This window comes from Anomaloglossus baeobatrachus, chromosome 3 (genome assembly GCF_048569485.1).
Source record: "Anomaloglossus baeobatrachus isolate aAnoBae1 chromosome 3, aAnoBae1.hap1, whole genome shotgun sequence".
NCBI classification, from domain to species: Eukaryota; Metazoa; Chordata; class Amphibia; order Anura; family Aromobatidae; genus Anomaloglossus; species Anomaloglossus baeobatrachus.
In genome coordinates this window covers 383,028,052-383,055,504 of record NC_134355.1, presented here as the reverse complement: position 1 = coordinate 383,055,504, position 27,453 = coordinate 383,028,052, and the positions used below count along the sequence as shown (strand labels likewise).

Sequence of the window (27,453 nt, the reverse complement as noted above, 5' to 3'; positions counted from 1 at the left end):
TTTTTCCGGCAAATCTTCAGCAAAAATGCTCGAGACCCCCATTGATTTCCATTATACTCGGGAACTTGATTTGTACCCATCCAAACATCCAACTTCTCATTACGAGTACAGAGCACCTGAGCATAGTAGTGCACGCTCATCACACCATCTATACACAAGCTTAGGGGAAAAAAAGTTAATGGGAGTGCTAATTTCAGGACTTCATTAAATTACCAAAATACAGGACACGATTTTCCAGTCATATTTGTTCCAAATTTCTGATCCTTCATGATTATTAGATCAGGCTCAGGATATCTTTTGAGTTGACTTGATGAATGTCACTATACATTTCACACATCAATTGTCTAATTAGGAGATGAATATTACTAATTTCTATAGGAATTATTCTACACTCGGAAATGTGAGAGGGTCTTCTTTTCAGCACGGCACACAAATATTCGTCAGGTCTTTAGTTCATATACTGGTATCTGAGAAGAAATTAGAAAAGATTTGTTAGGAACTGAATATGGATAGGAACACGATTGATTAGATGAGTTATATAACGTGCTGTAGGAATTAATAATGTAATAGGTCGTATTCATCAGTTGCATTTTTTTGGAGTCTTTTTGTACACCATATTCCAAATTATTATGCAAATGATATTTTTCTCTGACTTTCCTAAATGGTCGGTGCAAATGACAGTCAGTCTAATAAAAGTCATCACCCGTTAGAGTATACATCTAATTTTACTGAAGAAACCTCCCAATGATAACAGTATAATCTTCAATTTTTTTTAAACAAACAAACAAGCAAACCTCAAAATGCACTGTTCCAAATTATTAGGCACAGTAGAGTTTCTAAACATTTTATATGTTTTAAAGAACTGAAAATGCTCACTTGTGGAATTTGCAGCATTAGGAGGACACATTCACTGAAATAAGCTATTTAAATCCAAAACATCCTAACAGGCCAAGTTACATGTTAATATAGGAGCCCTTCTTTGAGATCACCGTCACAATTCTTGCATCCATTGAACTTGTGCGGTTTTGGAGAGTTTCTGATTGAATTTCTTTCCATGATCTCAGAATAGCCTCCCAGAGCTGCTGTTTTGATGTGAACTGCATCCCACCCTCAAAGATCTTTTGCTTCATGATACTCCAAAGGTTCTCTATAGGGTTGCGGTCAGGTGAAGGTGGTGGCCACACCATGAGTTTATCTCCTTTTATGCCCATAGCAGCCAATGACAGAGGTATTCTTTGCACCATGAGATGGTGCATTGTCATGCATGAAGATGATTTTGCTCCTGAAAGCACATTTCTACTTTTAGTACCATGGAAGAAAGTTGTCAGTCAGAAACTCTATATAATTTGTAGAGGTCATTTTTACACCTTCAGGAACCCTAAAGGGGCGTACCAGATGTCTCCTCATGATTCCGGCCCAAAACATGACTCCTCCACCTCCTTGCTGACGTCACAGCCTGTCACGGTGGCCATCCAGCAACCATCCACCACTCCATCCATCTGGACCATCCAGTGTTGCTCGACACTCAGCAGTAAACAAGACTGTTTGAAAATTAGTCTTCAGGTATGTCTGGGCCCACTGCAACTATTTCTGCTTGTGAGAACTGGTTTGGGGTGGTCGAATAGTAGGTTTATGCAGTACATCTAGCCTTTGAAGGATCCTACACCTTGAGGTTCGAGGGACTCCAGAGGCACCAGCAGCTTCAAATATCTGCTGGTTTGTAACGGATTTTTAGCAGCCGCTCTCTTAATCCAATGAACTTGCCTGTCAGAAACCTTCCTCATTCTGCCTCTATCAGCACGAACACGTATGTGCTCTGAATCAGTCACAAATCTCTTCACAGTACGATGATCACGCTTACGTTTTCGTGAAATATTTAATGTTGTCATCCCCTGTCCAAGGCATTGCATTATTTGATGCTTTTCAGCAGCAGAGAGATCCTTTTTCTTTCCCATGTTACTTGAAAACTGTGGCCTGCTTAATATTGTGGAACATCCAGTTTTCCTTTTATTGGGCTCACCTGGCAAACTAATTATCACAGGTATCTGAGATTGAGTTCAGTGATCCAAAGAACCCTGAGACACAATACCATCAATGAGTTTCATTGAAAAAAAAATAAAAATTAATCGCTATGACACTTTAATCCAATTTGCATAATAATTTGGAACACGGTGTCTTGGTATTAATGGACATTTTTTGCACAAAATCAAAATGATGCACATGGTTCATGAACTTTGCGGAAAGTAAAAATGTGCTTTTTTTTCCCCTCTAACAATTTTTTATGACTTGTTAGTGGAAAAAGTAACACATTTCTCAAAATGTTGCATAAATTGCACACTTTTTTTGCATACATAGAATCACTACAGGAAGGACTTTATTACATTTGTGACAAATTTTGTGTATTTTGAAAAGTTGCAAATGATAAATTGTCCAAAAACCAGAAACCTCACTAAAAATATTAAGAAAAATAAGCAAGCACAAACAAAATACTTACAAAAAAGGTGCAAACAGATTTAGTGCAAACTGGCGCAAATGCAATAATGAATTGGGCCCATAGTGTTAATTTCAGTTTGCATTATTTATTGAGGTTTGTGAATCTACAAATTTCTATTAAATATTTAAAATGCGCTTTCCATGTGGAGTAATAATGATACATCTCTTGCAAGGTACCAGTGGTAGACTGTAATGCAAATGTAACAGTAATGAGCATCCAAGCTGTGGCCCAGTAGAAAATAGAAAAAGCCATCGTAAGTCAATGAGCTCTATCCAAGCTGTGTGATGACATATTGATATACATGACTGATTTGGACCTAATGCAAGAATCGTCATTAGTAGAGATGAGCGAACCGGTCGCGGTTCGGCTCGAGGTTGGTTCGCCGAACGGACCTCCCGTTCGAGTTCGGTTCGTCGAACGTTCGACGAACCGAACTCGAACTGCATAGGAAACAATGGCAGGCAATCACAAACACAGAAAAACACCTAGAAAACACCCTCAAAGGTGTCCAAAAGGTCACAAACAACTCACAACACATGGGAAAGTGACAAGGACATATACTCATGCGAAAACAAAAGAGCTGGACAAGGAAAAAGAGTAGGACACACAGATATATGAGTATATGCAAGGAAACATCGATTCCATTATTGTGCAACTTGAGCCCTGCTCATTTTAGGCTTCCAATGTTGATAAATTGCCTGAGCTCGCCACGTACGTCTTGGGGATCTTGTCGTGTCCTGCAGCCAGCGTTCTCTCGGAACCTGTCTTCAGTGCTGCTGTGGGTCTGCTGGCAGATAAGCACACGTGTCTGTCCACTGACAATGTGGACATGGCTCTCAGAGGACTTTTCTTCCCCTGGGTCAGCCAGGGGACGGGAAAGGCACGCGTATTTTTGAGAGTGCTTCATGCAAAGCATCTTTTTCTTTTTCAAAAGGGGGCTCAACCGATGCCAGTCAAGTGGGGTGTGTGTGGCCCAGTTAGTGGCAACGAGGGAGACTGTGGTTGGAGTCCCCTCGCTGTGTTTCTAAAAGAACCAAGATGAACAAGTCATGGCTCTCAGAGGACTTTTCTTCCCCTGGGTCAGCCAGGGGACGGGAAAGGCACGCGTATTTTTGAGAGTGCTTCATGCAAAGCATCTTTTTCTTTTTCAAAAGGGGGCTCAACCGATGCCAGTCAAGTGGGGTGTGTGTGGCCCAGTTAGTGGCAACGAGGGAGACTGTGGTTGGAGTCCCCTCGCTGTGTTTCTAAAAGAACCAAGATGAACAAGTCATGGCTCTCAGAGGACTTTTCTTCCCCTGGGTCAGCCAGGGGACGGGAAAGGCACGCGTATTTTTGAGAGTGCTTCATGCAAAGCATCTTTTTCTTTTTCAAAAGGGGGCTCAACCGATGCCAGTCAAGTGGGGTGTGTGTGGCCCAGTTAGTGGCAACGAGGGAGACTGTGGTTGGAGTCCCCTCGCTGTGTTTCTAAAAGAACCAAGATGAACAAGTCATGGCTCTCAGAGGACTTTTCTTCCCCTGGGTCAGCCAGGGGACGGGAAAGGCACGCGTATTTTTGAGAGTGCTTCATGCAAAGCATCTTTTTCTTTTTCAAAAGGGGGCTCAACCGATGCCAGTCAAGTGGGGTGTGTGTGGCCCAGTTAGTGGCAACGAGGGAGACTGTGGTTGGAGTCCCCTCGCTGTGTTTCTAAAAGAACCAAGATGAACAAGTGATGGCTCTCAGAGGACTTTTCTTCCCCTGGGTCAGCCAGGGGACGGGAAAGGCACGCGTATTTTTGAGAGTGCTTCATGCAAAGCATCTTTTTCTTTTTCAAAAGGGGGCTCAACCGATGCCAGTCAAGTGGGGTGTGTGTGGCCCAGTTAGTGGCAACGAGGGAGACTGTGGTTGGAGTCCCCTCGCTGTGTTTCTAAAAGAACCAAGATGAACAAGTCATGGCTCTCAGAGGACTTTTCTTCCCCTGGGTCAGCCAGGGGACGGGAAAGGCACGCGTATTTTTGAGAGTGCTTCATGCAAAGCATCTTTTTCTTTTTCAAAAGGGGGCTCAACCGATGCCAGTCAAGTGGGGTGTGTGTGGCCCAGTTAGTGGCAACGAGGGAGACTGTGGTTGGAGTCCCCTCGCTGTGTTTCTAAAAGAACCAAGATGAACAAGTCATGGCTCTCAGAGGACTTTTCTTCCCCTGGGTCAGCCAGGGGACGGGAAAGGCACGCGTATTTTTGAGAGTGCTTCATGCAAAGCATCTTTTTCTTTTTCAAAAGGGGGCTCAACCGATGCCAGTCAAGTGGGGTGTGTGTGGCCCAGTTAGTGGCAACGAGGGAGACTGTGGTTGGAGTCCCCTCGCTGTGTTTCTAAAAGAACCAAGATGAACAAGTCATGGCTCTCAGAGGACTTTTCTTCCCCTGGGTCAGCCAGGGGACGGGAAAGGCACGCGTATTTTTGAGAGTGCTTCATGCAAAGCATCTTTTTCTTTTTCAAAAGGGGGCTCAACCGATGCCAGTCAAGTGGGGTGTGTGTGGCCCAGTTAGTGGCAACGAGGGAGACTGTGGTTGGAGTCCCCTCGCTGTGTTTCTAAAAGAACCAAGATGAACAAGTCATGGCTCTCAGAGGACTTTTCTTCCCCTGGGTCAGCCAGGGGACGGGAAAGGCACGCGTATTTTTGAGAGTGCTTCATGCAAAGCATCTTTTTCTTTTTCAAAAGGGGGCTCAACCGATGCCAGTCAAGTGGGGTGTGTGTGGCCCAGTTAGTGGCAACGAGGGAGACTGTGGTTGGAGTCCCCTCGCTGTGTTTTACATGCTTTTAGAAGGGCATGACATGGCTTGGAGGTTGACTTTCATCATATGCAAACTGTTGGCTACCAAAATGCTGCCTTTCCAACAACTGTGGTTATAGGCAATGAGGAACATACTGATGAAGATGAGACGCAGATACCCGATTGGGATGACAACTTAAATATTCGGTCAGGGCAAGAAGAAACTCGGTCTGAGGGGGAGGGGAGTGCAAACACAACAATTGATGATGAAGTTCTAGATCCCACCTACTGTCAACCCACAGTCAGACACTCGAGGAGGTCAATAGAGGCGGTGGAGGAGGATGCAACCGACGTCGAAGTAACCTGGCGCCTTCCTGGACACAGTCGGAGCACTGGTAGCACGTCTACAACTGCATCCTCAGCCACCACTCTGCCTCTGAGCATTATTCGGGGTGGATCAACAGGTCGCATGGCCTCTAAGCCTTGCCTAGCCTGGTCCTTTTTTGACATAAAAAAAGATCGGCCAAATTATGTGATCTGTAACATTTGGCATGGTTATCTTAGTAGAGGTCAAAACCTCAGCAGTTTGACAACTTCTTCCATGAATCGTCACATGAATAAATATCATATGGCCTGGTGGGAAGCTCACCGTGCTGCAATGCGGCCTAGTGGAGCCAACCATCCACCGCCTGCCCCTTCCAGGGCATCCGCGCGCTCGTCATCTTCTAGGACTGTGGGGACAGCTGTCACACCTGTTTTTCCACCCACAACTTCCACCACTGTAACCGCAACAGGCAGTTTGCTTGGTAGGTCGTCAGTTGGTTTGGAAGGGGAAACAAGTGAGTGTGTACAGCTCTCTCAGACATCGATAGCACCAACTTTGGATGAAGGCAACATCATGTCTCCGCCTGCACTTTCCTCACAAAGCTGCATTTTTCCAGGGACACCCTACTCAACACCGTCTACACACAGCAGCCAGATCTCTGTCCCTCAGATGTGGTCAAATAAAAGGCCACTTCCTGCGACCCATGACAAAGCGAAGAGGTTGACTCTATCCCTCTGTAAGCTGTTGGCTACAGAAATGCTGCCTTTCCGCCTAGTGGACACACAGGATTTTAGAGACCTTATATCTGTCGCTGTGCCCCAGTACCAGATGCCTAGTCGCCACTACTTCTCTAAGAAAGGTGTGCCCGCGCTACACCAGCATGTCGCACACAACATCACCGCTTCCTTGAGAAACTCTGTGTGTGAACGGGTGCATTTCACCACCGATACTTGGACCAGTAAGCATGGACAGGGACGTTACATGTCGCTGACTGGGCACTGGGTAACTATGGTGATAGATGGTGAAGGGTCTGCTGCACAAGTCTTGCCGTCCCCACGACTTGTGTGTCAATTCTATGTCTGTCCAAGTTCCGCCACAGCTTCTGCATCCTCCACCTCATCTGTGTCCTCCACCTCCGCCCCAAGCCTGCCTGGTCAGGCCACCAGCGTTCTCACTGCGCAGAAGGAATCACGCACCCCTCATTACTATGCTGGCAGCAGAGCGCAACGGCATCAGGCGGTCTTTAGCTTGACATGTCTTGGGAATAAGAGTCACACAGCTGAGGAGTTGTGGTCAGCTCTGCGGTCCGAGTTTAATAAATGGTTGTCTCCACTCAACCTGCAGCCTGGTAAGGCCATGTGCGACAATGCTGCAAACCTGGGTGCGGCCCTTCGCCTGGGCAAGGTGACACACGTACCTTGTATGGCTCACGTGTTGAACCTTGTCGTCCAGCAATTTTTAACACACTATCCCGGCCTAGATGGCCTTCTGAACAGGGCACGAAAACTGTCAGCTCACTTCCGCCGTTCAAGCGCCGCAGCAGAGCGACTTGCATCGCTCCAGAAGTCTTTCGGCCTGCCGGTTCATCGCCTGAAATGCGATGTGGCGACACGCTGGAATTCAACTCTCCACATGTTACAGCGACTGTGGCAGCACCGGCGAGCCCTGGTGCAATACGTCATGATGTATAGCCTGGGCCAACGAGATGCAGAAGTGGGGCAGATCACCCTGATGGAGTGATCTCAGATCAAGGACCTATGCACCCTTCTGCACAGTTTCGACATGGCGACGAATATGTTTAGCGCTGACAATGCCATTATCAGCATGACGATTACAGTCATTTACATGCTGGAGCACACGCTAAACACTATTCGTAGTCAGGGGGTGGGACAACAGGAAGGGGAGGAACTACAGGAGGATTCATATGCGCAAGACACAACAACATCACCAAGGTCCAGACGTTCATCATCACCAACGCGGCAGGCATGGGACCATGGGGGACAGGGATCAACAAGGGCGCATGGTAGCAGGCGACATGTTGAGGAAGGTGCAGGAGGACATGAAGATATGGAGGACGAACTGTCCATGGACATGGAAAACTCAGCAGATGAGGGGGACCTTGGTCAAATTTCAGTTGAAAGAGGTTGGGGGGAGATGACAGAGGAAGAAAGAACGGTTAGCACCTCTATGCCACAAACACAGCGTGGACTTGGTCCGCATGGCTGCGCAAGACACATGAGTGCCTTCTTGTTGCACTACCTCCAACATGACCCTCGTATTGTCAAAATTAGAAGTGATGATGACTACTGGCTTGCCACACTATTAGATCCCCGGGACAAGTCCAAATTTTGTGACATAATTCCACCCATAGAAAGGGACGCACGTATGCAGGAGTATCAGCATAAGCTGTTACTCGATCTTAGCTCGGCTTTTCCACCAAACAACCGTGCAGGTGAAGGGAGTGATTCTCCCAGTTGTAACTTGACAAACATGGGACGGCCTCGTCATCTTCAACAGTCTACCCGTACCAGTAGGACCGTATCTGGTGCTGGTAACAGCAATTTTATGGAATCTTTTCATAATTTTTTTAGACCCTCCTTTGCAAGGCCACCAGAGACAACAAGTCTGACACATAGTCAACGGATGGAGAGGATGATACAGGAGTATCTCCAAATGAACATCGATGCAATGACTTTGGAAATGGAGCCTTGCTCCTTTTGGGCTTCAAATCTAGAAAAATTGACAGAGCTCTCCAGTTACGCCTTGGAGATTTTGTCGTGTCCAGCTGCCAGCGTTGTCTCTGAACGTGTCTTCAGTGCTGCTGGGTGTGTGCTGACAGATAAGCGCACGCGTCTGTCCAGTGACAATGTGGACAGACTGACGTTCATCAAAATGAACAAGTCATGGATCCAGAAGGAATTTACTACCCCTGTGTCATCCTGGGGAGAGTAAATGCTTGTGGATTTGGAATGTGCTTGATGCAAATCAAAACATCCTGTTTGCAACTAGGGCACAAGTGCTGCCACTGATGGGGTGTCTGTGTGCCCAATTTTGGGAAAAAAGGTAGACTCCGCTTGGAGTAACCCTTGCTTGCTGTGTTTTTTAAAAATGATACAAGATGAACAGATCTGAAGGCAAGATGAAGGCAACATCATGTCTCCGCCTGCACTTTCTCACAAACCTGCATTTTTCCAGGGACACCCTACTCAACACCGTCTACAGACAGCAGCCAGATCTCTGTCCCTCAGATGTGGTCAAATAAAAGGCCACTTACTGCGACCCATGACAAAGCTAAGTGGTTGACTCTATCCCTCTGTAAGCTGTTGGCTACCGAAATGCTGCCTTTACGCGTAGTGGACACACAGGATTTTACAGACCTTATGTCTGTCGCTGTGCCCCAGTACCAGATGCCCAATCACCACTGCTTCTCCAAGAAAAGCATGCCCGCGCTACACCAGCATGTCGCACACAACATCATCACCACTTCCTTGAGAAAATCTGTGTGCGACAGGGTGCATTTCAACACAGATACTTGGACCAGTAAGCATAGACAGGGTCATTACATGTCACTGACTGGGCACTGGCAAACTATGGTGAGAGATGGAGAAGGGTCTGCTGTACAAGTCTTGCCGTCCCCACGAGTTGTTTCAATCCTTGTTTTGTATGTAGAAGTTAATACACTGCTTCTGCCTCTTCAACCTCGTGTGGGTCCTCTACCTTGGCGCAAACCCTGTGTGGTCAGGCCACCCTTCCTTGCAACTGCGCACAAGGACTACCACACACCTCCTTACTATGCTGGCAGCAGAGCTCAATGCCATCAGGCAGTCAAAGTTTTACTTTGAAATGTATGGGAAATGTGAGTCACACCGCTATTCCAGAGAATAGTAGTCAGGCAGGGTCAAAACATTAATTGAGAAACAGGAACAGAATGGGACGGCCAGGACTTAATCAGAAAACAAGCAGAGGTGAAATGCGTATCGGCCAACAAGGTACATAAACAGCAAGCAGGAAAAGTAGTCAGGTAACAAGCACACAAAATCATAAAACTGAACTGGGGGTAAAATTAACCAGAGGTTCATAGCTATGTCTGGCAGTGGTCTGCAGACAGGATGGGCATAAAAAAGGGTGTGGTGTCTTCCCATTGGTTGTAGCTGAATGATGGTATTTCATCTGTGAGATACCCACCAGCTACATTCAGCCAGAGATTCTGCATCTGTCAAGGTAATGCAGCCCAGTGGGTGAGCATAACCTGCGTCCACCTGCGCCGCTGGCATCGACTACTCTCCCATCATCAGCACTATTCATGAAAGGAACACGTTGTCACCTGGCAACCGGAGTACAAATTGACGGAGCGGACTACGTTGGTGACTTAACAGCCGTGTGCGGCAATGATGCAAACCTGGCTGTGGGCCATCGTCAGGGCAATGTGACACACGTGCCTTGTATGGCTCACGTGTTGAACCGAATTCTCCAGCAATTTTTAAAACACCATCACGGCCTACATGGACTTGTGCAGCGGGCACGCTCACTATGTGCTCACTTCCATCGTGCGCACACAGCAGCTCAACAACTTTCATCACTCCGGAAGTCTTAGGGTCTGGCAGTTAAACGCCGGAAATGCGATGTTCCGACACGCAGGAATTGGAATCTGCACATGTTGCAGCGTGTGTGGCAGCACCGCAGAGCCCTGCTGAAATACGGTAAGACATATAGCCTGGGATAACTTGATCCAGAGGTGGTGCAGATCACGCTGCTGGAGTGGTGTCAGATCAAGGACCTATGCACCCTGCTACACAGTTTTGAAATGTCGACGAAGATGTTTAGCACTGGCAATGTCATTCTCAGGGTGACAATTCTGGTCATCTACATGATGGAGCACACTGTAATTATTATTCAGAGTCAGGTGTTGGGACAAGAGGAAGGGGAGGAAGTACAGGAGGAGTCATATGCGGAAGGGATAACAAGATCTACGAGGTCCAGATGGTCAGCGGCACCTATGCGGCAGTCATGGTGAGGGAGAGGGATTAACAAGGGCGCATAGTATCAGCAAAAAGTGTTGATGAAAGTGCAGGAGCCCATGAAGAAATGGAGGACGAACTGGCGATCGGCATGGAAGACTCAGCAGATGAGTGAGAGCTTGCTCACATTTCGGTTGTGCGAGGTTGTGGGTAGAGGACAGAGGAAGTATGCACGATTCTCACCTCTCTGCCACCAACACACCAAGGACTTGGTCCTCCTGGATGCACAAGACACATGAGCGGATTCTTGCTGCACTACCTACAACATGACCCTCGGATTGTACGAATTCAAAGTAATCCAGAATACTGGGTTGCCACACTGTTAGATCCCCGGTACAAGACAAAATTTGCCGAACTAATTCCTGCCATAGAAATAGACGCACGTATACAGGAGTATCTGCAGAATGTGGTACGCAATCTTAGATCTACTTTTCCACTAAACACCAGTGCTGCACAGAGTGAATCTCAACGCTTTGTCATGGATAGGAGGAAATGGTCTTTTACTTGTCCACATCGGAGGGACCGAGGGATGGCTGCTGTGCTGAGATGGCGTTGAGTACGGTGTCCCTGCACAGTTGCACTTTTGGTCATATCCCAAAATGAGTTGGAAAAGGACAGATGCTGTTGGAAAGGGGAACAGGTGTGTTGGAAAGGGGAAAAAAATTTTGGTCCGTGGATTTGGTGGTTAAGCAACTGTAACATTTGCTGAAGAAACAACATCTGTTACAGTGGGACTGGCAGATTTGGATAAAGTGGTATATAATCTGTGACCGCTATATAACGAAAATTAATAAGAAAAGAAAGAGAAAGGTATATATCCCCATCAGCAGTCAGTGTCCACCGTGCTCCCAGTTGGAAAAGGAGAGGTTGGCAACTGGAAGGTTTGGTGGAGGATACAGAGCTGTGTGGCTATGAAACTAATAGTAGCCTGAACCGAGTTAGACGCCATTCGGATCTGGAGACTGTGAGCCCTGTTAGCGTCACAGGGTCCACATGCCCACCCAGCCCAGGAACTCCCTGTTAACAACACAGGGGCCATTGAGTACGCTGACCGTGTGCGTAGGGGCCACACCTGTGGACAGCAGGCGCAGCAGCAGGCCTGTTAATGCCACTGGGCTGCACAAGCAGGACTGTTAGGACAGGAGCTGGTCTTAACCGTTCTGCGTTACCAACTGTGGTGGTGGCCTGCATCCACCACCCTATCCCTGCCTACCTCTGGCCTAAAGCCGCAATGGGTTCAACACATGGAGGTGTGCTCTTTCGGAGCATAATAGAAGACTGTGCACCTCCTTGTTGGCTCCAGCCCCTTTGATAACCTGGGTCCGCCCCAAACCATGGTGAACCACAATGCACCTCCTATAGACAAAAGTAGAGTGACACGTCATGAGTGGCATAACTAGCGTCCTATTTGGAAACGCAACTTCAATGATGACCTCATGGCTGCCATGACCCAAACACCTCACCAGTCATCGTCTGACCATCAATAATGCGATGACAAGTCATAGGTGTGGGCCTCTGCAAGCCATTTGGGAGGACACCTGATGCCCTGTGGTCTATATGGGACCCCCACATCAGGGCCAGGGCCAAAGAGTTCATTACCGGACCTAGTCTCTGATGCAGGAAGTGCCTGAGCATGCTCAGTAGCATGAAATACAGTCTCTGAAAAAAGACTATCAGCTTTAGCAAGGTGTCTAGGCACAAAACAGGACTTAGACCCGGCACGGAATGCAAGCACCTGTGCAAAGAGGCTTTTCACACTTAGTGTGGGAGCATGCGCTGTATCCCGAAATGAAGACTTAGCGTCAGGAATGGCACAGTCAGGCTGAGCATACTCACTAGGCGAAACACTGTAATTATGCTGCAGCTGGGGTACATCGGCACACGCATGCGCACTTGCTGCCTCTCCACACTTAGACGTGGAGGGGAAATTTGTCTTGGAGATGCTGTCTATGAACAGAAGGAAAAGCTAAAGGAAGCCTGACTTTCTATCCCTCCGAATTATGAAATGCAGCAATGAATTCCATGAGTTTGCTATAACATTAGCGTAGCAAAATGTGCATGAGGGTGTGATGTAGAGGTGCTAGAAATAGCTTGTCACCAGTGGGGCACTAATGGAATACAACAGCCAGTTCTATGATGCCACAAAATGGCAGTATTTTGTGCTATCATTATAGCTTATTAAAAACAGAGCACGAGGTTGTCATGCAGAGGTGCTGCACATAGATTTGCAGTAGTGTGAATAGACAAAAGTACAATAGCCACGTTTAGGATACAACTAGGTACAGTGAGTGTTTGCTAGTATAATGGCTGAGTTTAAAAAAGTTAGAGTGTGCAATGCAGGCAGACGTGCTGCAAATAACGTTCCAATACTGTGAATAGACAAAAGTACAAAAGCCACGTTTAGGATACAACTAGGTACACTGTGTGTTTGCTAGTATAATGGCTGAGTTTAAAAAAGTTAGAGTGTGCAATGCAGGCAGACGTGCTGCAAATAACGTTCCAATACTGTGAATAGACAAAAGTACAAAAGCCACGTTTACGATACAACTAGGTACACTGTGTGTTTGCTAGTATAATGGCTGAGTTTAAAAAAGTTAGAGTGTGCAATGCAGGCAGACGTGCTGCAAATAACGTTCCAATACTGTGAATTGACAAAAGTACAATAGCCACGTTTAGGATACAACTAGGTACAGTGAGTGTTTGCTAGTATAATGGCTTAGTTTAAAAAAGTTAGAGTGTGCAATGCAGGCAGACGTGCTGCAAATAACGTTCCAATACTGTGAATAGACAAAAGTACAAAAGCCACGTTTAGGATACAACTAGGTACACTGTGTGTTTGCTAGTATAATGGCTGAGTTTAAAAAAGTTAGAGTGTGCAATGCAGGCAGACGTGCTGCAAATAACGTTCCAATACTGTGAATAGACAAAAGTACAAAAGCCACGTTTACGATACAACTAGGTACACTGTGTGTTTGCTAGTATAATGGCTGAGTTTAAAAAAGTTAGAGTGTGCAATGCAGGCAGACGTGCTGCAAATAACGTTCCAATACTGTGAATTGACAAAAGTACAATAGCCACGTTTAGGATACAACTAGGTACAGTGAGTGTTTGCTAGTATAATGGCTGAGTTTAAAAAAGTTAGAGTGTGCAATGCAGGCAGACGTGCTGCAAATAACGTTCCAATACTGTGAATTGACAAAAGTCCAATAGCCACGTTTAGGATACAACTAGGTACAGTGATTGTTTGCTAGTATAATGGCTGAGTTTAAAAAAGTTAGAGTGTGCAATGCAGGCAGACGTGCTGCAAATAACGTTCCAATACTGTGAATAGACAAAAGTACAATAGCCACGTTTACGATACAACTAGGTACAGTGAGTGTTTGCTAGTATAATGGCTGAGTTTAAAAAAGTTAGAGTGTGCAATGCAGGCAGACGTGCTGCAAATAACGTTCCAATACTGTGAATAGACAAAAGTACAAAAGCCACGTTTAGGATACAACTAGGTACACTGTGTGTTTGCTAGTATAATGGCTGAGTTTAAAAAAGTTAGAGTGTGCAATGCAGGCAGACGTGCTGCAAATAACGTTCCAATACTGTGAATAGACAAAAGTACAAAAGCCACGTTTACGATACAACTAGGTACACTGTGTGTTTGCTAGTATAATGGCTGAGTTTAAAAAAGTTAGAGTGTGCAATGCAGGCAGACGTGCTGCAAATAACGTTCCAATACTGTGAATTGACAAAAGTACAATAGCCACGTTTAGGATACAACTAGGTACAGTGAGTGTTTGCTAGTATAATGGCTGAGTTTAAAAAAGTTAGAGTGTGCAATGCAGGCAGACGTGCTGCAAATAACGTTCCAATACTGTGAATTGACAAAAGTCCAATAGCCACGTTTAGGATACAACTAGGTACAGTGAGTGTTTGCTAGTATAATGGCTGAGTTTAAAAAAGTTAGAGTGTGCAATGCAGGCAGACGTGCTGCAAATAACGTTCCAATACTGTGAATTGACAAAAGTACAATAGCCACGTTTAGGATACAACTTGGTACAGTGAGTGTTTGCTAGTATAATGGCTGAGTTTAAAAAAGTTAGAGTGTGCAATGCAGGCAGACGTGCTGCAAATAACGTTCCAATACTGTGAATTGACAAAAGTACAATAGCCACGTTTAGGATACAACTAGGTACAGTGAGTGTTTGCTAGTATAATGGCTGAGTTTAAAAAAGTTAGAGTGTGCAATGCAGGCAGACGTGCTGCAAATAACGTTCCAATACTGTGAATAGACAAAAGTACAAAAGCCACGTTTAGGATACAACTAGGTACACTGTGTGTTTGCTAGTATAATGGCTGAGTTTAAAAAAGTTAGAGTGTGCAATGCAGGCAGACGTGCTGCAAATAACGTTCCAATACTGTGAATAGACAAAAGTACAAAAGCCACGTTTATGATACAACTAGGTACAGTGAGTGTTTGCTAGTATAATGGCTGAGTTTAAAAAAGTTAGAGTGTGCAATGCAGGCAGACGTGCTGCAAATAACGTTCCAATACTGTGAATAGACAAAAGTACAAAAGCCACGTTTAGGATACAACTAGGTACACTGTGTGTTTGCTAGTATAATGGCTGAGTTTAAAAAAGTTAGAGTGTGCAATGCAGGCAGACGTGCTGCAAATAACGTTCCAATACTGTGAATTGACAAAAGTACAATAGCCACGTTTAGGATACAACTAGGTACAGTGAGTGTTTGCTAGTAAAATGGCTGAGTTTAAAAAAGTTAGAGTGTGCAATGCAGGCAGACGTGCTGCAAATAACGTTCCAATACTGTGAATAGACAAAAGTACAAAAGCCACGTTTAGGATACAACTAGGTACACTGTGTGTTTGCTAGTATAATGGCTGAGTTTAAAAAAGTTAGAGTGTGCAATGCAGGCAGACGTGCTGCAAATAACGTTCCAATACTGTGAATAGACAAAAGTACAAAAGCCACGTTTACGATACAACTAGGTACACTGTGTGTTTGCTAGTATAATGGCTGAGTTTAAAAAAGTTAGAGTGTGCAATGCAGGCAGACGTGCTGCAAATAACGTTCCAATACTGTGAATTGACAAAAGTACAATAGCCACGTATAGGATGCCACTAGGTACACTGAGTGTTTGCTAGTATAATGGCTTAGTAACAATGAGTTGTAGTGTGCAATGCAGGCAGACGTGCTCTGCAAATGTCTTTGCACTAGTGGGACTATAGCAAAGTCCAATAGCCACGTTTAGGATGCCACTAGGTACACTGAGTGTTTGCTAGTATAATGGCTTAGTAACAATGAGTTGTAGTGTGCAATGCAGGCAGACGTGCTCTGCAAATGTCTTTGCACTAGTGGGACTATAGCAAAGTCCAATAGCCACGTATAGGATGCCACTAGGTACACTGAGTGTTTGCTAGTAAAATTGCTTAGTTTAAAAAAGTTGGAGTGTGCAATGCAGGCAGATGTGCTCTGCTAATGTCTTTGCACTAGTGGGACTATAGCAAAGTCCAATAGCCACTTTTAGGATGCCACTAGGTACACTGAGTGTTTGCTAGTAAAATTGCTTAGTTTAAAAAAGTTGGAGTGTGCAATGCAGGCAGATGTGCTCTGCAAATGTCTTTGCACTAGTGGGACTATAGCAAAGTCCAATAGCCACGTATAGGATGCCACTAGGTACACTGAGTGTTTGCTAGTATAATGGCTTAGTAACAATGAGTTGTAGTGTGCAATGCAGGCAGACGTGCTCTGCAAATGTCTTTGCACTAGTGGGACTATAGCAAAGTCCAATAGCCACGTATAGGATGCCACTAGGTACACTGAGTGTTTGCTAGTAAAATTGCTTAGTTTAAAAAAGTTGTAGTGTGCAATGCAGGCAGACGTGCTCTGCAAATGTCTTTGCACTAGTGGGACTATAGCAAAGTCCAATAGCCACAGATAGGATGCCACTAGGTACACTGAGTGTTTGCTAGTATAATGGCTTAGTTAGAATGAGTTGGAGTGTGCAGAGGACAAGAGGGTACAGTGGCAGGATTGTGGTGCTCTGGGTAGAGGAATGGAAGCCTGCCTTTCTATTCCCTCCTAATGGTGAAATGCAGGGAGGAAATCCCTGACCTGGGCTACACAGACGCTGTTGCTGTTTGCAGGACCTGTCACCTATGGCTCTCTGACCCTGCCGCTTTGAACCCTTAAAAGGACTGCTAGAAAGTGCTCTCCCTAAGCTGTCTAACGCTGTGTATGCAGCGCATACAGCTGTATCGGCTATAGGACTCAGGAGGACGGAGCTGCGACACTGATGTCTGACACCAAAGACGCAGAAGGCAGATAATGGCGTTCGTGAAGAAAATGTCCGGTTTTATAATGCAGGGACATGTGACATGCAGATCCTATCACACATGCCGTTGCTTCTCTGGCTCAAAGTCCACTTAGCTGTGTGTGTGTCTGTGATTGGCTGACATGCTGGCCCGCCCCACAAGACGCGCGCGCTTAGGGAAGGAAGACAAGAAAAAAAAAAAAAAAAAATGGCGATCGCCATTATAGAAACAGCAGTGATCTGAAGGCGCTGTTCACGCACACTATACACTGAAATGTGATAATAGTTTGATTCACAGAGTGACTTACACTATTACAGCAGAAACCAAGCTATGATTTAGCTGTTTTTTGGCTGCTAGAACCGTTCTCGAACGTTTCTAGAACTATCGAGCTTTTGCAAAAAGCTCGAGTTCTAGTTCGATCTAGAACATGCCCCAAAATCACTCGAGCCTAGAACTGGAGAACCACGAACCACGAACCGCGCTCAACTCTAGTCATTAGGATGAGCCTCAATATCAGAAATTGTTTTATGAGGGTAGGACTGCTTCTGGTAATAGCTGTAGAGGCCACCAAGCATCAGCATGTATCATAATTATTGTATCTATTGCTCTCCTTTTAAGATGAGCTGCAATGAAAAGACATGCGCTCTAGGAATAACGCGTCACCACTGGAGGTATAGTGCTCTATTCGTCCAGTGGTGACACACAATTCTTAGATTGGAGCTTTTCATTTTCTTCACTTTGGTTTAACAGCAATCCGTGCCAGGGCAATGACCGAAACGTTATGTATTGTACTGTGGATTGTACCTGTAAATAAAACACATTCATTTGCCAAGTTCTTTTATATTATTACCACATGGGATGGGACCCTACTTGAGCACCAGCCAGTAAGAGGAGTGTTGTGTTTCTGTTACATATTTTCATCATGGCTTCCACTTACAATGGAATCCATAACGCTGTGCCAGATGCATCATACAACAGCCACTAATGGCTTATAATGGGGTCCTTTGAGGGTGCATGCTTTGCTACTCTTGCGGTCAAAAGTGATAGAACTTGCGATGGAGATATAAAATTACTGTAATTGCATCTACATGGATAGTCATACGTAGTTCTTGAATATAAGGCAGCTAAAGCACTGATTTAACTACCAATTACACACTAAAAATGAGTGATTGTTTTGAGATTTTAATTTTCCAGATTCACCTGACTTTTTTTTTTCCAGGATATTGGAATCAAACGTTTTCCAAAAGCCTCCAATTAGTGTATGAAACTGTTGTCTTTTCTTTATCTACTAATCTTCACTACAGTGACACCTCACACTATCTGTAATTATCTTTGTTTTTTTTATTTGTTTGATGGCTTTCTCCCCTTTCTGTCTGGCTAAGCTGTGAGTGGTGACGTCCTCTCACTATCCAGATTCACCACAAAATGGCTACTTCAGCTTTTATACAGACTACAATAGTCCCTCCTGATCAACTGTGCTATACCATGTGATGTCATAGCTGCAATGCATTATGGGAAAGCTGATCAAGGTCATTCAATCCTTCTCTGGCTTACACAATCTTCTGCAGTATTAAAAAGAGTGGCTGCCATTTGATGATTTACAAAACACGAATTGTAAATTGTTAAACTTCTCTGATTTCAGTGGATCTTTAAATATTCAACACAAATTCAATTTGCACATCTCCTCTACCCACATTATAGATCCAATGTTCTATAATGAATAGATCCAGTCCCTCGACTTTCCCAGATATAGGATATATTGCCATGCAGCAGAATGGTAGTAGAAATTCAATTTCACTTAAAGGGAACCTGTCAGCAGAAATTTCGCCCAAAACCTAAAAGATTCCTCCTCTGCATCTCCTGGGCTGCATTCTAGAAAGGTCCCTGTTATTATTGTGCCCCATGTGAGACCAAAATAAAGACTTTATAAAGTTGTACCTTTTTGTATTCAGATAGTGTAAATGTGACACGGGGGGCGGGCTTTCTGCCGTCCATTATTCTGCCCCCTGGTCCTGTATGCAGCCCCCATCGCTCCTTTCCATAGCTGATGCACCGCCCACTGCTCCAGCCATCCCCGCGCATGCCCAGTGCCAGTCTCACGGGACTGAGCAGTGTGACCGCTGGTGACGTGTGCGCAGGCAAGTGATTATGAGCGGGGCTGTGATTGTTATCAGCAAGTACCCGCCCATAATCTCGTGAGCGCGCAAACCTCAAATTATGATTAAGGACTGCTTTTAATTCCCCTTTTGTGTCCGAAACGCGTCAAGCCGCATGGCAAGCCGCATGGCGGTTTTGGATGATCTGTGACTTCCTTTTAATTTATCTAAATAAAGCATGAAGAATTTTACTTATTTGCATTGGTGCTGAGTCCCACCTACCCTCCCTTTTTGTTCCCTGCTAAAGGGGTTTACTCAACTTATATTAATGAACTATCCTCTGGAGACATCATAAATATCAAATCGGTGGGATCTGACATCCAGCACCCCTAATGATCAGCTGTTATTGGCTCTGGTGGCCATTTGTAACGACAGGACAGAGCTGCACATTTCCATTTAATGTGCGGTGGCCACTGCCAGATCAGTTTTAGTCCAAATGGAGTTAAGTCTCTGCGTAATGCAGATCAGCTCCTGATTGGATCATTTTAAATGGCATAAAAAAATAGTTAATATGGGGCGATGTGCGGCCGACAATAAGCATGCCGCATAGAGACAAAATGATTGTATTGGTCTTTAACCATACAGATTGTATTAGCCAATATTAAATAAAACCAACCAGCTGGTTTTTCATATATAAAGTAAAGCCAGTGTTATACTGGAGCTACGATGCTGAATGTAAGCATGCCTTATGTTCTAAGATTGGATATTTTATTTCAGAAATATGTGCAAGTAAAGTTACAGAAATGTACTGCTATTTGATTGAGAGATGCAACCGGAGGGGAATAGGTGGGTCAGATCTTGCTATCTATTCCCACCCCTGTCTGCTGCCTGGCCTCTTTAGATGTTAGACTATATGGGCTGCAATTTGAACATGCCCCTATTACGTGACAGAAATGACTTATACCTAGAAGGATCCCATACAGTCTAGCATCTGCAGAGGCCTGGCAGCAGTCAGAGGCAGGAATACATAGTAAAACCCCTCCCACATATTAGATATTCTGTACCTGCTATCAATCAAATAGCTGTACATGTTTGTAAATTTACTTGCACATATTTCTGAAATTAAACCTCCAATCTCAGAATAAAAGGTATGCTTACATTCAGCATGATAGTGCCAGTATATCACTGGCTTTAGTTTATATAGGAAAATCCTGGAGGTTGGTTCTCTTTAATAGGTCTTTCAATGAGCAATATAATCCGTGCTTGTTGTTATGTGCAGAAATGTCTAAGTTCACCTTAAGGCCGGGGTCAGATGATATGGCGATCAGCCAAGGTTTTCCATATTGTCATCCATGTGTTTGATTTTTCATCTGTGGCATCCGATTTTATACATCAAAAGTTTAAAATGTAAAAACAGTTTCCTATGTTATTAATGACAATCTATTAGTAAAACTAGAATTCTGTACAGAGGATCTGTATGCAACCCATTTTTCCTTTTTTTTGTGCATCCATAGAATTAATTGGGTGAATCTCAACTAAAGGGTGCTTTACACGCTACGACATCGCTACCGATATATCCTCAGGGTCACGTCGTTAGTGATGCACATCCGGCGCCAGTAGCGACATCGCAGCGTGTGATACCAAGGATCAACGATCAACAATCGCAAAATCGGTCAAAAACGGTGATCGTTGACACGTCGCTCCTTTCCTTAATATCGCTGCTGCCACAGATACGATGTTGTTCGTCGTTCTTGCGGCATCACACATTGCTGTATGTGACACCGAAGGAACGAGGAACATCTCCTTATCTGCGTCCACCGGCAATGAGGAAGGAAGGAGGTGGGTGGGATGTTACGTCCCGCTCATCTCCGCCCCTCTGCTTTTATTGGCTGGCCGCTTAGTGACACCGCAGTGACGTCGCTCTGATGCCGATGCACCTTCCCCTTGAAGGAGGGATTGTTCGGCGGTCACAGCGACGTTGCTGACAAGGTATGTTCGTGTGACGCTGCCGTAGCAATAACGTTCGCTACGGCAGCAAGCACCAAATGTTGCACGAACGACGGGGGCGGGTGCTATCGCGCTCGACATCGCTAGCAATCGCTAGCGATGTTGCAGTGTGTAAAGCACCCTCTAGACTCTAACAGAATGGTACATGCTGAAATTTTTATTCTTACAGACACTTGATCCATCTGATAAACTGTCATCAGAGCTGCCCTACTAAATAAGAATGACCAGCGTACTCTCTGATGTTACTTATCACCACATGCCCATAATCCATGGTGATCTGAACAAGCCCTATGTAAGCTTCTACTGCAGGTACAATTCCTCCATATGAGATCTTGGAGAAACCAGGTCATGATACTGACTGACATAATAGAAAATACTATTTGTGAATGTTAGTGCCACGATGTTAGCAGTAGCCATCCTTCTTTACAGTCCTGACTGTGATATTCATAAATTAACGAGAATAAACATTTAACAGTTTTTTTTCATTACAAAAATCAATATAATTGTATTCCTCCCAAACATAAGTACAAGACAACATTAATGGCATGATAAATGATATATGTATGGCTTGCCGAAATCCAGAATATTCCTTGCGGACAGCTTGTTAAGTGGCCTGGACAATAATCGATTCCTTGTCGCTACAAATTAGTGAACTGCATCTATCTGTCCAGTTACTGTCATAAGCGCACAGTACACGGAGCCATGAGATTGTCGCTCCCTTCTCCCTGTAGTTATGATTTGCAAAATATTGGACATAGACAATAAAAGAGTTGCGTAGAGTCGGGATTATCAGAAAATGCACTTTCTGTGCTGTGTGTGAGTGACAATAGGTTTAGAAGACACATTTTGGTATTAATAAATTAAGTAATGACACATTATCTTTATATATGAGAACATAGGTAATATGTAGAGCTAAAGACCACGTAAAAACCATGCATTAAGCTGCATGTCTTCTTCACAATATAATAGTAATTCATACACCCTGGCATAGTAAACATTTTTTTTAAGTATCATAAAATCACTCTACTTATTTTTTTCCATAAACCAAATGCCTTTTCTTCCCTTACTAGTATCTCCTCATATCATTGGCAGTGATCATTTGCTCCTAAATACCTCTCAGATCTGTTTTTAATAAGGAATCAAATTACGGCTGCTGCCTATAAAAGTCTATGGAAATTAGAGGGGAAAGAAGCTGGAGGAAAACATGAGCATGGAGTCAGAAAGACAAGCTGTTGTAGCTTCTATTGACTAGAGTCTGCATAGGGGAATACAGCTAAAAATAATCTGGATACAAAACATATAATTGCTAGAAATAGTATTTTTCCTCTAGTAAACATAGGACAGTTTATTCTAAAAATAATAACACGACAATTATAGTTGTAATAATTACTTGACATGAAAATTAACTTAATCACAAATATCCATTTCCACTGATTTTCAGCTTTGCCAAAAAATGACCTGTTTACATAATTTCAGTGATCACCTTCTTAGCTCAGGAGAAAGTGTTAACAAGGACAAGGCAGATAATCTAACTATATCATGCTGATTGAATAATAGGGGCATATTGGTGGATTTGATAAGGAGTTGGTGCTTAAAATAATTATTAACCATGTTTACTGCCAAGGTAACATGTACAGTCATTACTGCTTTGATTCAAAAGGGCTTTATACATCAGGGTATTTCTGATTGTAAGATTATGATTGCTCCTAAATCCACTATTTAGTGGATCATCAAGAACTTCAAAGAGAGAGATTGATTTGCTTCAGGGAGCCAAATAAAGTCCAGCAAATACCAGGACCATCGCGTAAAGAGGATTCCCCTATGGGATTGGTTCAACACTAGTGCAGAGCTTGCTCAGGAATGGCAGCAGCCAGGTGACACTGCATCAGCACAGTGAGGGAAAGATTTCTGGAGTCTGGCCTGGTGTCAGCAAAGAAGCCAGTAATATCCAAGAAAACTATCAAGGACAGACAAACATTCTGTAGGAAGTACAGGGATTAGACTGCAGCGGAAAGGGGCAAATAAGCACACCTTCAGCTGGGACACCTGTAAGAATGACTGTCTATAAAAGAAAAATATAGTACTACCTGAGTCCCATGTAAAGCCAGCAATAAGGCTTTTTTGAGGGAATTCATATATGGAGTTGTTTCTCATCCAAGGAAGTGGGCTGACTCACAATTTTGCCTGCAAACACTAGCATTAATAAAGAATGGTTTCTAAACATCCTCCAAGACCAAGTTCTCAAATAATCCAGGAGCAATTTGGTGATGAACAATGCTTTTGTACGTTGAATGTTTGGGTTCATAGCCAGGAAGCTCTACAGATCTCACTCCCATTGAGAACCTGTGGTAAATCGTTAAAAAAAAAGAACAGATGAACAAAGAAAAACACAGAAATAATTGCGATAAACTCCAAGCACTTATTTAGCAAGAATGGGTTGTCATCATTTGGCCCAGAAGCTGATATCCAGCATGTCGGGGTGAATTGCCGAAGTCTTGCAAAATGAGAGTCAACACTGTCATTGTTGAGTCTTGCATTAACTTAATGTAGTTCTCAATAAAAGTATAAAAACTTATGAAATGCTTATCATTGTACTAAAAACCAAAGCAGCAAACTTTGTGAAAAACAAAATTTGTCATTATATATGAAATATAAGGCCGATACGTGTCTTATTGTGCCTCTGTACAGCTGTGAGGCCTTGTAAATGAGCTTTGAGGTAACCTCTCATAATAAACTGTCATGTGTGGATGTGGCGTACACTTTCCTGGTTATTACTGACTAGTATCTTGGATTTTTTTGTAGCAGTTTTCTGCTCCACAGGCTCTATTCATAGAGAGATGCCGCAGCTTCTCTTTGTATCCATTAGGCCACATGCACACATTGAGTATTTGGGGAGTTTTTTACCTCAGTATTTGTAAGTCAAAACGAGGAGTGGAACAATCAGTGGAAAAGTATAATAGAAACACGGGCACCTCTTCTGTATTTTGTACCCACTCCTAGCTTTGGCTTAGAAATACTGAGGTAAAAAACTCACCAAATACTCAATGTGTGAATATGGCCTTGATCTCTTTCCCCTCTCCATACACTTGAATAGGCAGCAGGTATAAATTGATCACTCACTCAAGACAGATTAGAGCAGGTTTTAAAAATAAATGATTAGTGCAAGAAGCAAGGGGAAATAGAATTGTTTGATATGTGAGGAAAGAGGGACGCACTCAGTGAGAAAGCAGAGTATCCTAACCAGCATTAGCTGTGGACGGCCCCTGTCAGGCAAGGAGCAAATGGGGCATTAAGACATTATGTGCCAGTCACAGGGACATGTAGGGTTGGAGACTTCACCAACCCCTGGGACCTGGTGTGAAAGAAGGCCAAGACTGTCCATACCTCTATGTGGGGACCACGGGGGAACACTATTCTCCTTAAGGAGACTTTGCAAGCCAGTCTGGCTGCCAAGTAAGGGGACTTATAGCTGCCACGCCCCTCTAAGAAATATTCAAATTGTCTCTCCAGTAAAGGAGACAAACTCTAGCACAGCGCCACCTATTGGAAGTAGCGATCCTAAAAGTCACAAGTGGATTTTTAACAATCCTTTGCAATATGACTCAAGATATATAAGCCAGATCAGAATCCCAATTTGCAGACACGGTGTTTCGGGGTGCTTGCCCCTCGTCAGTGCAAAGTATGGGGGTGTCTGATCTGGCTCATGAGAAAGCTATGTGATGACCACGGGGGAACACTATTCTCCTTAGGCCCATTTCACACGTCAGTGAAAAACAGTGACGTTTTTCACTGGCGTGTAAAACACGCACATGTCCCTGCATGTGCCGTGATTCACGGCACACGTGGGTTGTCTAAGTGCAATCCGGGCTCCGTTCTCCGTGGCCCGTGATTGCACTTAGAAAACTACTCACCTGTGCCCGCTCCCGCTGTCCATGGTGCTGATCGCTCCCGCGGTGCAGCATCCGGCCGGCGGTGACCCCTGCAGCAGCTGCTTCCGGGTCGGCTGTGTCACGCATAATGAATATGCGCGACAATCATGAGCCGGCTCAGAAGCAGCCGGCAGAACGGGCTGCAGAGGACATCGCTGGACGCCGGGTGAGTTAAAATGTTTTTTATTTTAAAAGCACGTTTTTTTCTGGCACGTGTTTCACGGACCACACCACTGCGTGGTCCGTGGAACATCAGTGATGCCAGAAAAAAATGGACATGTCTCCGTGCGGCAATTACGCACACGCGGGTACGCCGCACGGAGACACGTGCAGTGAAAAATCACTGACGTGTGAGCAGACCCATTCATTATAATGGGTCTGCGTATGTCAGTGATTCTGGTACGTTTAAAAAAAAGCACAAACATACCAGGATCACTGACGTGTGAAAGGGGCCTTAAGGAGACTTTGCAAGCCAGTCTGGCTGCCAAGTAAGGGGACTTATAGCTGCCACGCCCCTCTAAGAAATATTCAAATTGTCTCTCCAGTAAAGGAGACAAACTCTAGCACAGCGCCACCTATTGGAAGTAGCGATCCTAAAAGTCACAAGTGGATTTTTAACAATCCTTTGCAATATGACTCAGGATATATTCTCCTTTACTGGAGAGACAATTTGAATATTTCTTAGAGGGGCATGGCAGCTATAAGTCCCCTTACTTGGCAGCCAGACTGGCTTGCAAAGTCTCCTTAAGGAGAATAGTGTTCCCCCGTGGTCCCTACATAGCTTTCTCATGAGCCAGATCAGACACCCCCAAACTTTGCACTGACGAGGGGCAAGCAACCCGAAACACCGTGTCTGCAAATTGGGATTCTGATCTGGCTTATATATCCTGAGTCATATTGCAAAGGATTGTTAAAAATCCACTTGTGACTTTTAGGATCGCTACTTCCAATAGGTGGCGCTGTGCTAGAGTTTGTCTCCTTTACTGGAGAGACAATTTGAATATTTCTTAGAGGGGCGTGGCAGCTATAAGTCCCCTTACTTGGCAGCCAGACTGGCTTGCAAAGTCTCCTTAAGGAGAATAGTGTTCCCCCGTGGTCCCCACATAGCTTTCTCATGAGCCAGATCAGACACCCCCATACTTTGCACTGACGAGGGGCAAGCACCCCGAAACACCGTGTCTGCAAATTGGGATTCTGATCTGGCTTATATATCCTGAGTCTTATTGCAAAGGATTGTTAAAAATCCACTTGTGACTTTTAGGATCGCTACTTCCAATAGGTGGGGCTGTGCTAGAGTTTGTCTCCTTTACTGGAGAGACAATTTGCATACCTCTATGACCATCCACAAATGGGAGAGAATGCTCCTTTTGTTTAACTCCTTTTTATTGATTTGGTTATTTTGATGGAACAACATCCCACCTAGGATCAATGACCACTGTTATATGGCCCTAAGACGTCTTTATTTTAGTATGTTGTGTTTTCTTTTATAATGTCTTCTGAACAGTAAATAAGGCCCTTACCTGTTCTCTTAACACAGAAATAAGAGAACCTACCAAGTTTTTCCAAAAATTAGACCTCCCCCAAAAATAAGTGGAGCAACCCAAGGGACCTGCAGGGCTTATTCGTCACCGCGCCAGTGGTTTTGTGGGGTTGCTGTGAATGGCTTGACCTGGCTCTGTGGCCCCGTCGGCTACAGGCAAAGAGAGTCCAAGAGGGGATGGGGGGTTTGCTTTGAACCGCCACCCGTGGTGCTCAGCCAGGGATTAGCCGCCGCTGCGAGATTTCACTCTCCTCCGGGGCTGATGTTACCGCAGCTCAGATAGTCCAGCTCCCCACAGGTGGAGCGAGCCCCGGGGAGGACGGTGGTGACGGGGGAAGAGGCGTTGGTGCCGAAGCGTGGGGCGGCGGCGCTGGCAAATCAGAGTCTCACACAGGGGGCTGCGGTTCCAGGTGTTTTACTCAGTGTGTGTGCTGCGCCCGCAGAGTGCCGGTCATTGCCATGATGGGCCCCAGCTGATCCCGGATGAATCAGAGGTCACCACCGGTGTTGTAAAGCATGTGAGACCTTCCTCCTTGTGCCTTGTAGTGTGGATCCCCTTGGCGGGAAGCTACTTGGGGACCCCAGTATTCTTGGCTTTAGTTGCCATCCCGTACGCAGGCAGCGCGAAACTTGTTATGGACCCGACCGTGGCTGTGGCTCCTGTCTCTATATGCTGCTGTGCCCCAGGATCTCTGTGGTGGGCGATGGGACGTGAAATCCCTCTTCCCTGCAGATTCTGGTAGTCCCTCGTGAAGTATGTTCTACCATAGGGCTTCTGCACCCTGTGCTGCGCTGGTCCTGAAGGGGCTGTTGGGGCTCACCCTCCGGCTACTCCTCTGTCTCACAGCTCCAGCCAGTAGTCTCCTGCTTCTCTCTCAGTCTTCCTGGCACCCGGTTGGCCCCTCTGGGGGGAGCTGTTCAGCATCCCCCCAGAGGCCTTGCTCTTCTCTGTCTCAAGCTGTTCTCTCTCCTG

At 44.9% G+C, this 27,453-nt stretch overlaps 1 protein-coding gene across 1 annotated transcript in view; it reads right to left on the bottom strand.

The window, feature by feature from the left end:
- Nucleotides 1–390: 390 nt before the first annotated feature.
- IMPG1 (interphotoreceptor matrix proteoglycan 1) overlaps nt 391–27,453 on the bottom strand; it is a 601,870-nt gene continuing 574,807 nt past the window's right edge. The window contains exon 17 of the mRNA XM_075341503.1: nt 391–467. Coding sequence (XP_075197618.1) covers nt 449–467 — 19 coding nt within the window. The 3' untranslated portion in view covers nt 391–448. The remainder of the gene's footprint in view (nt 468–27,453) is intronic.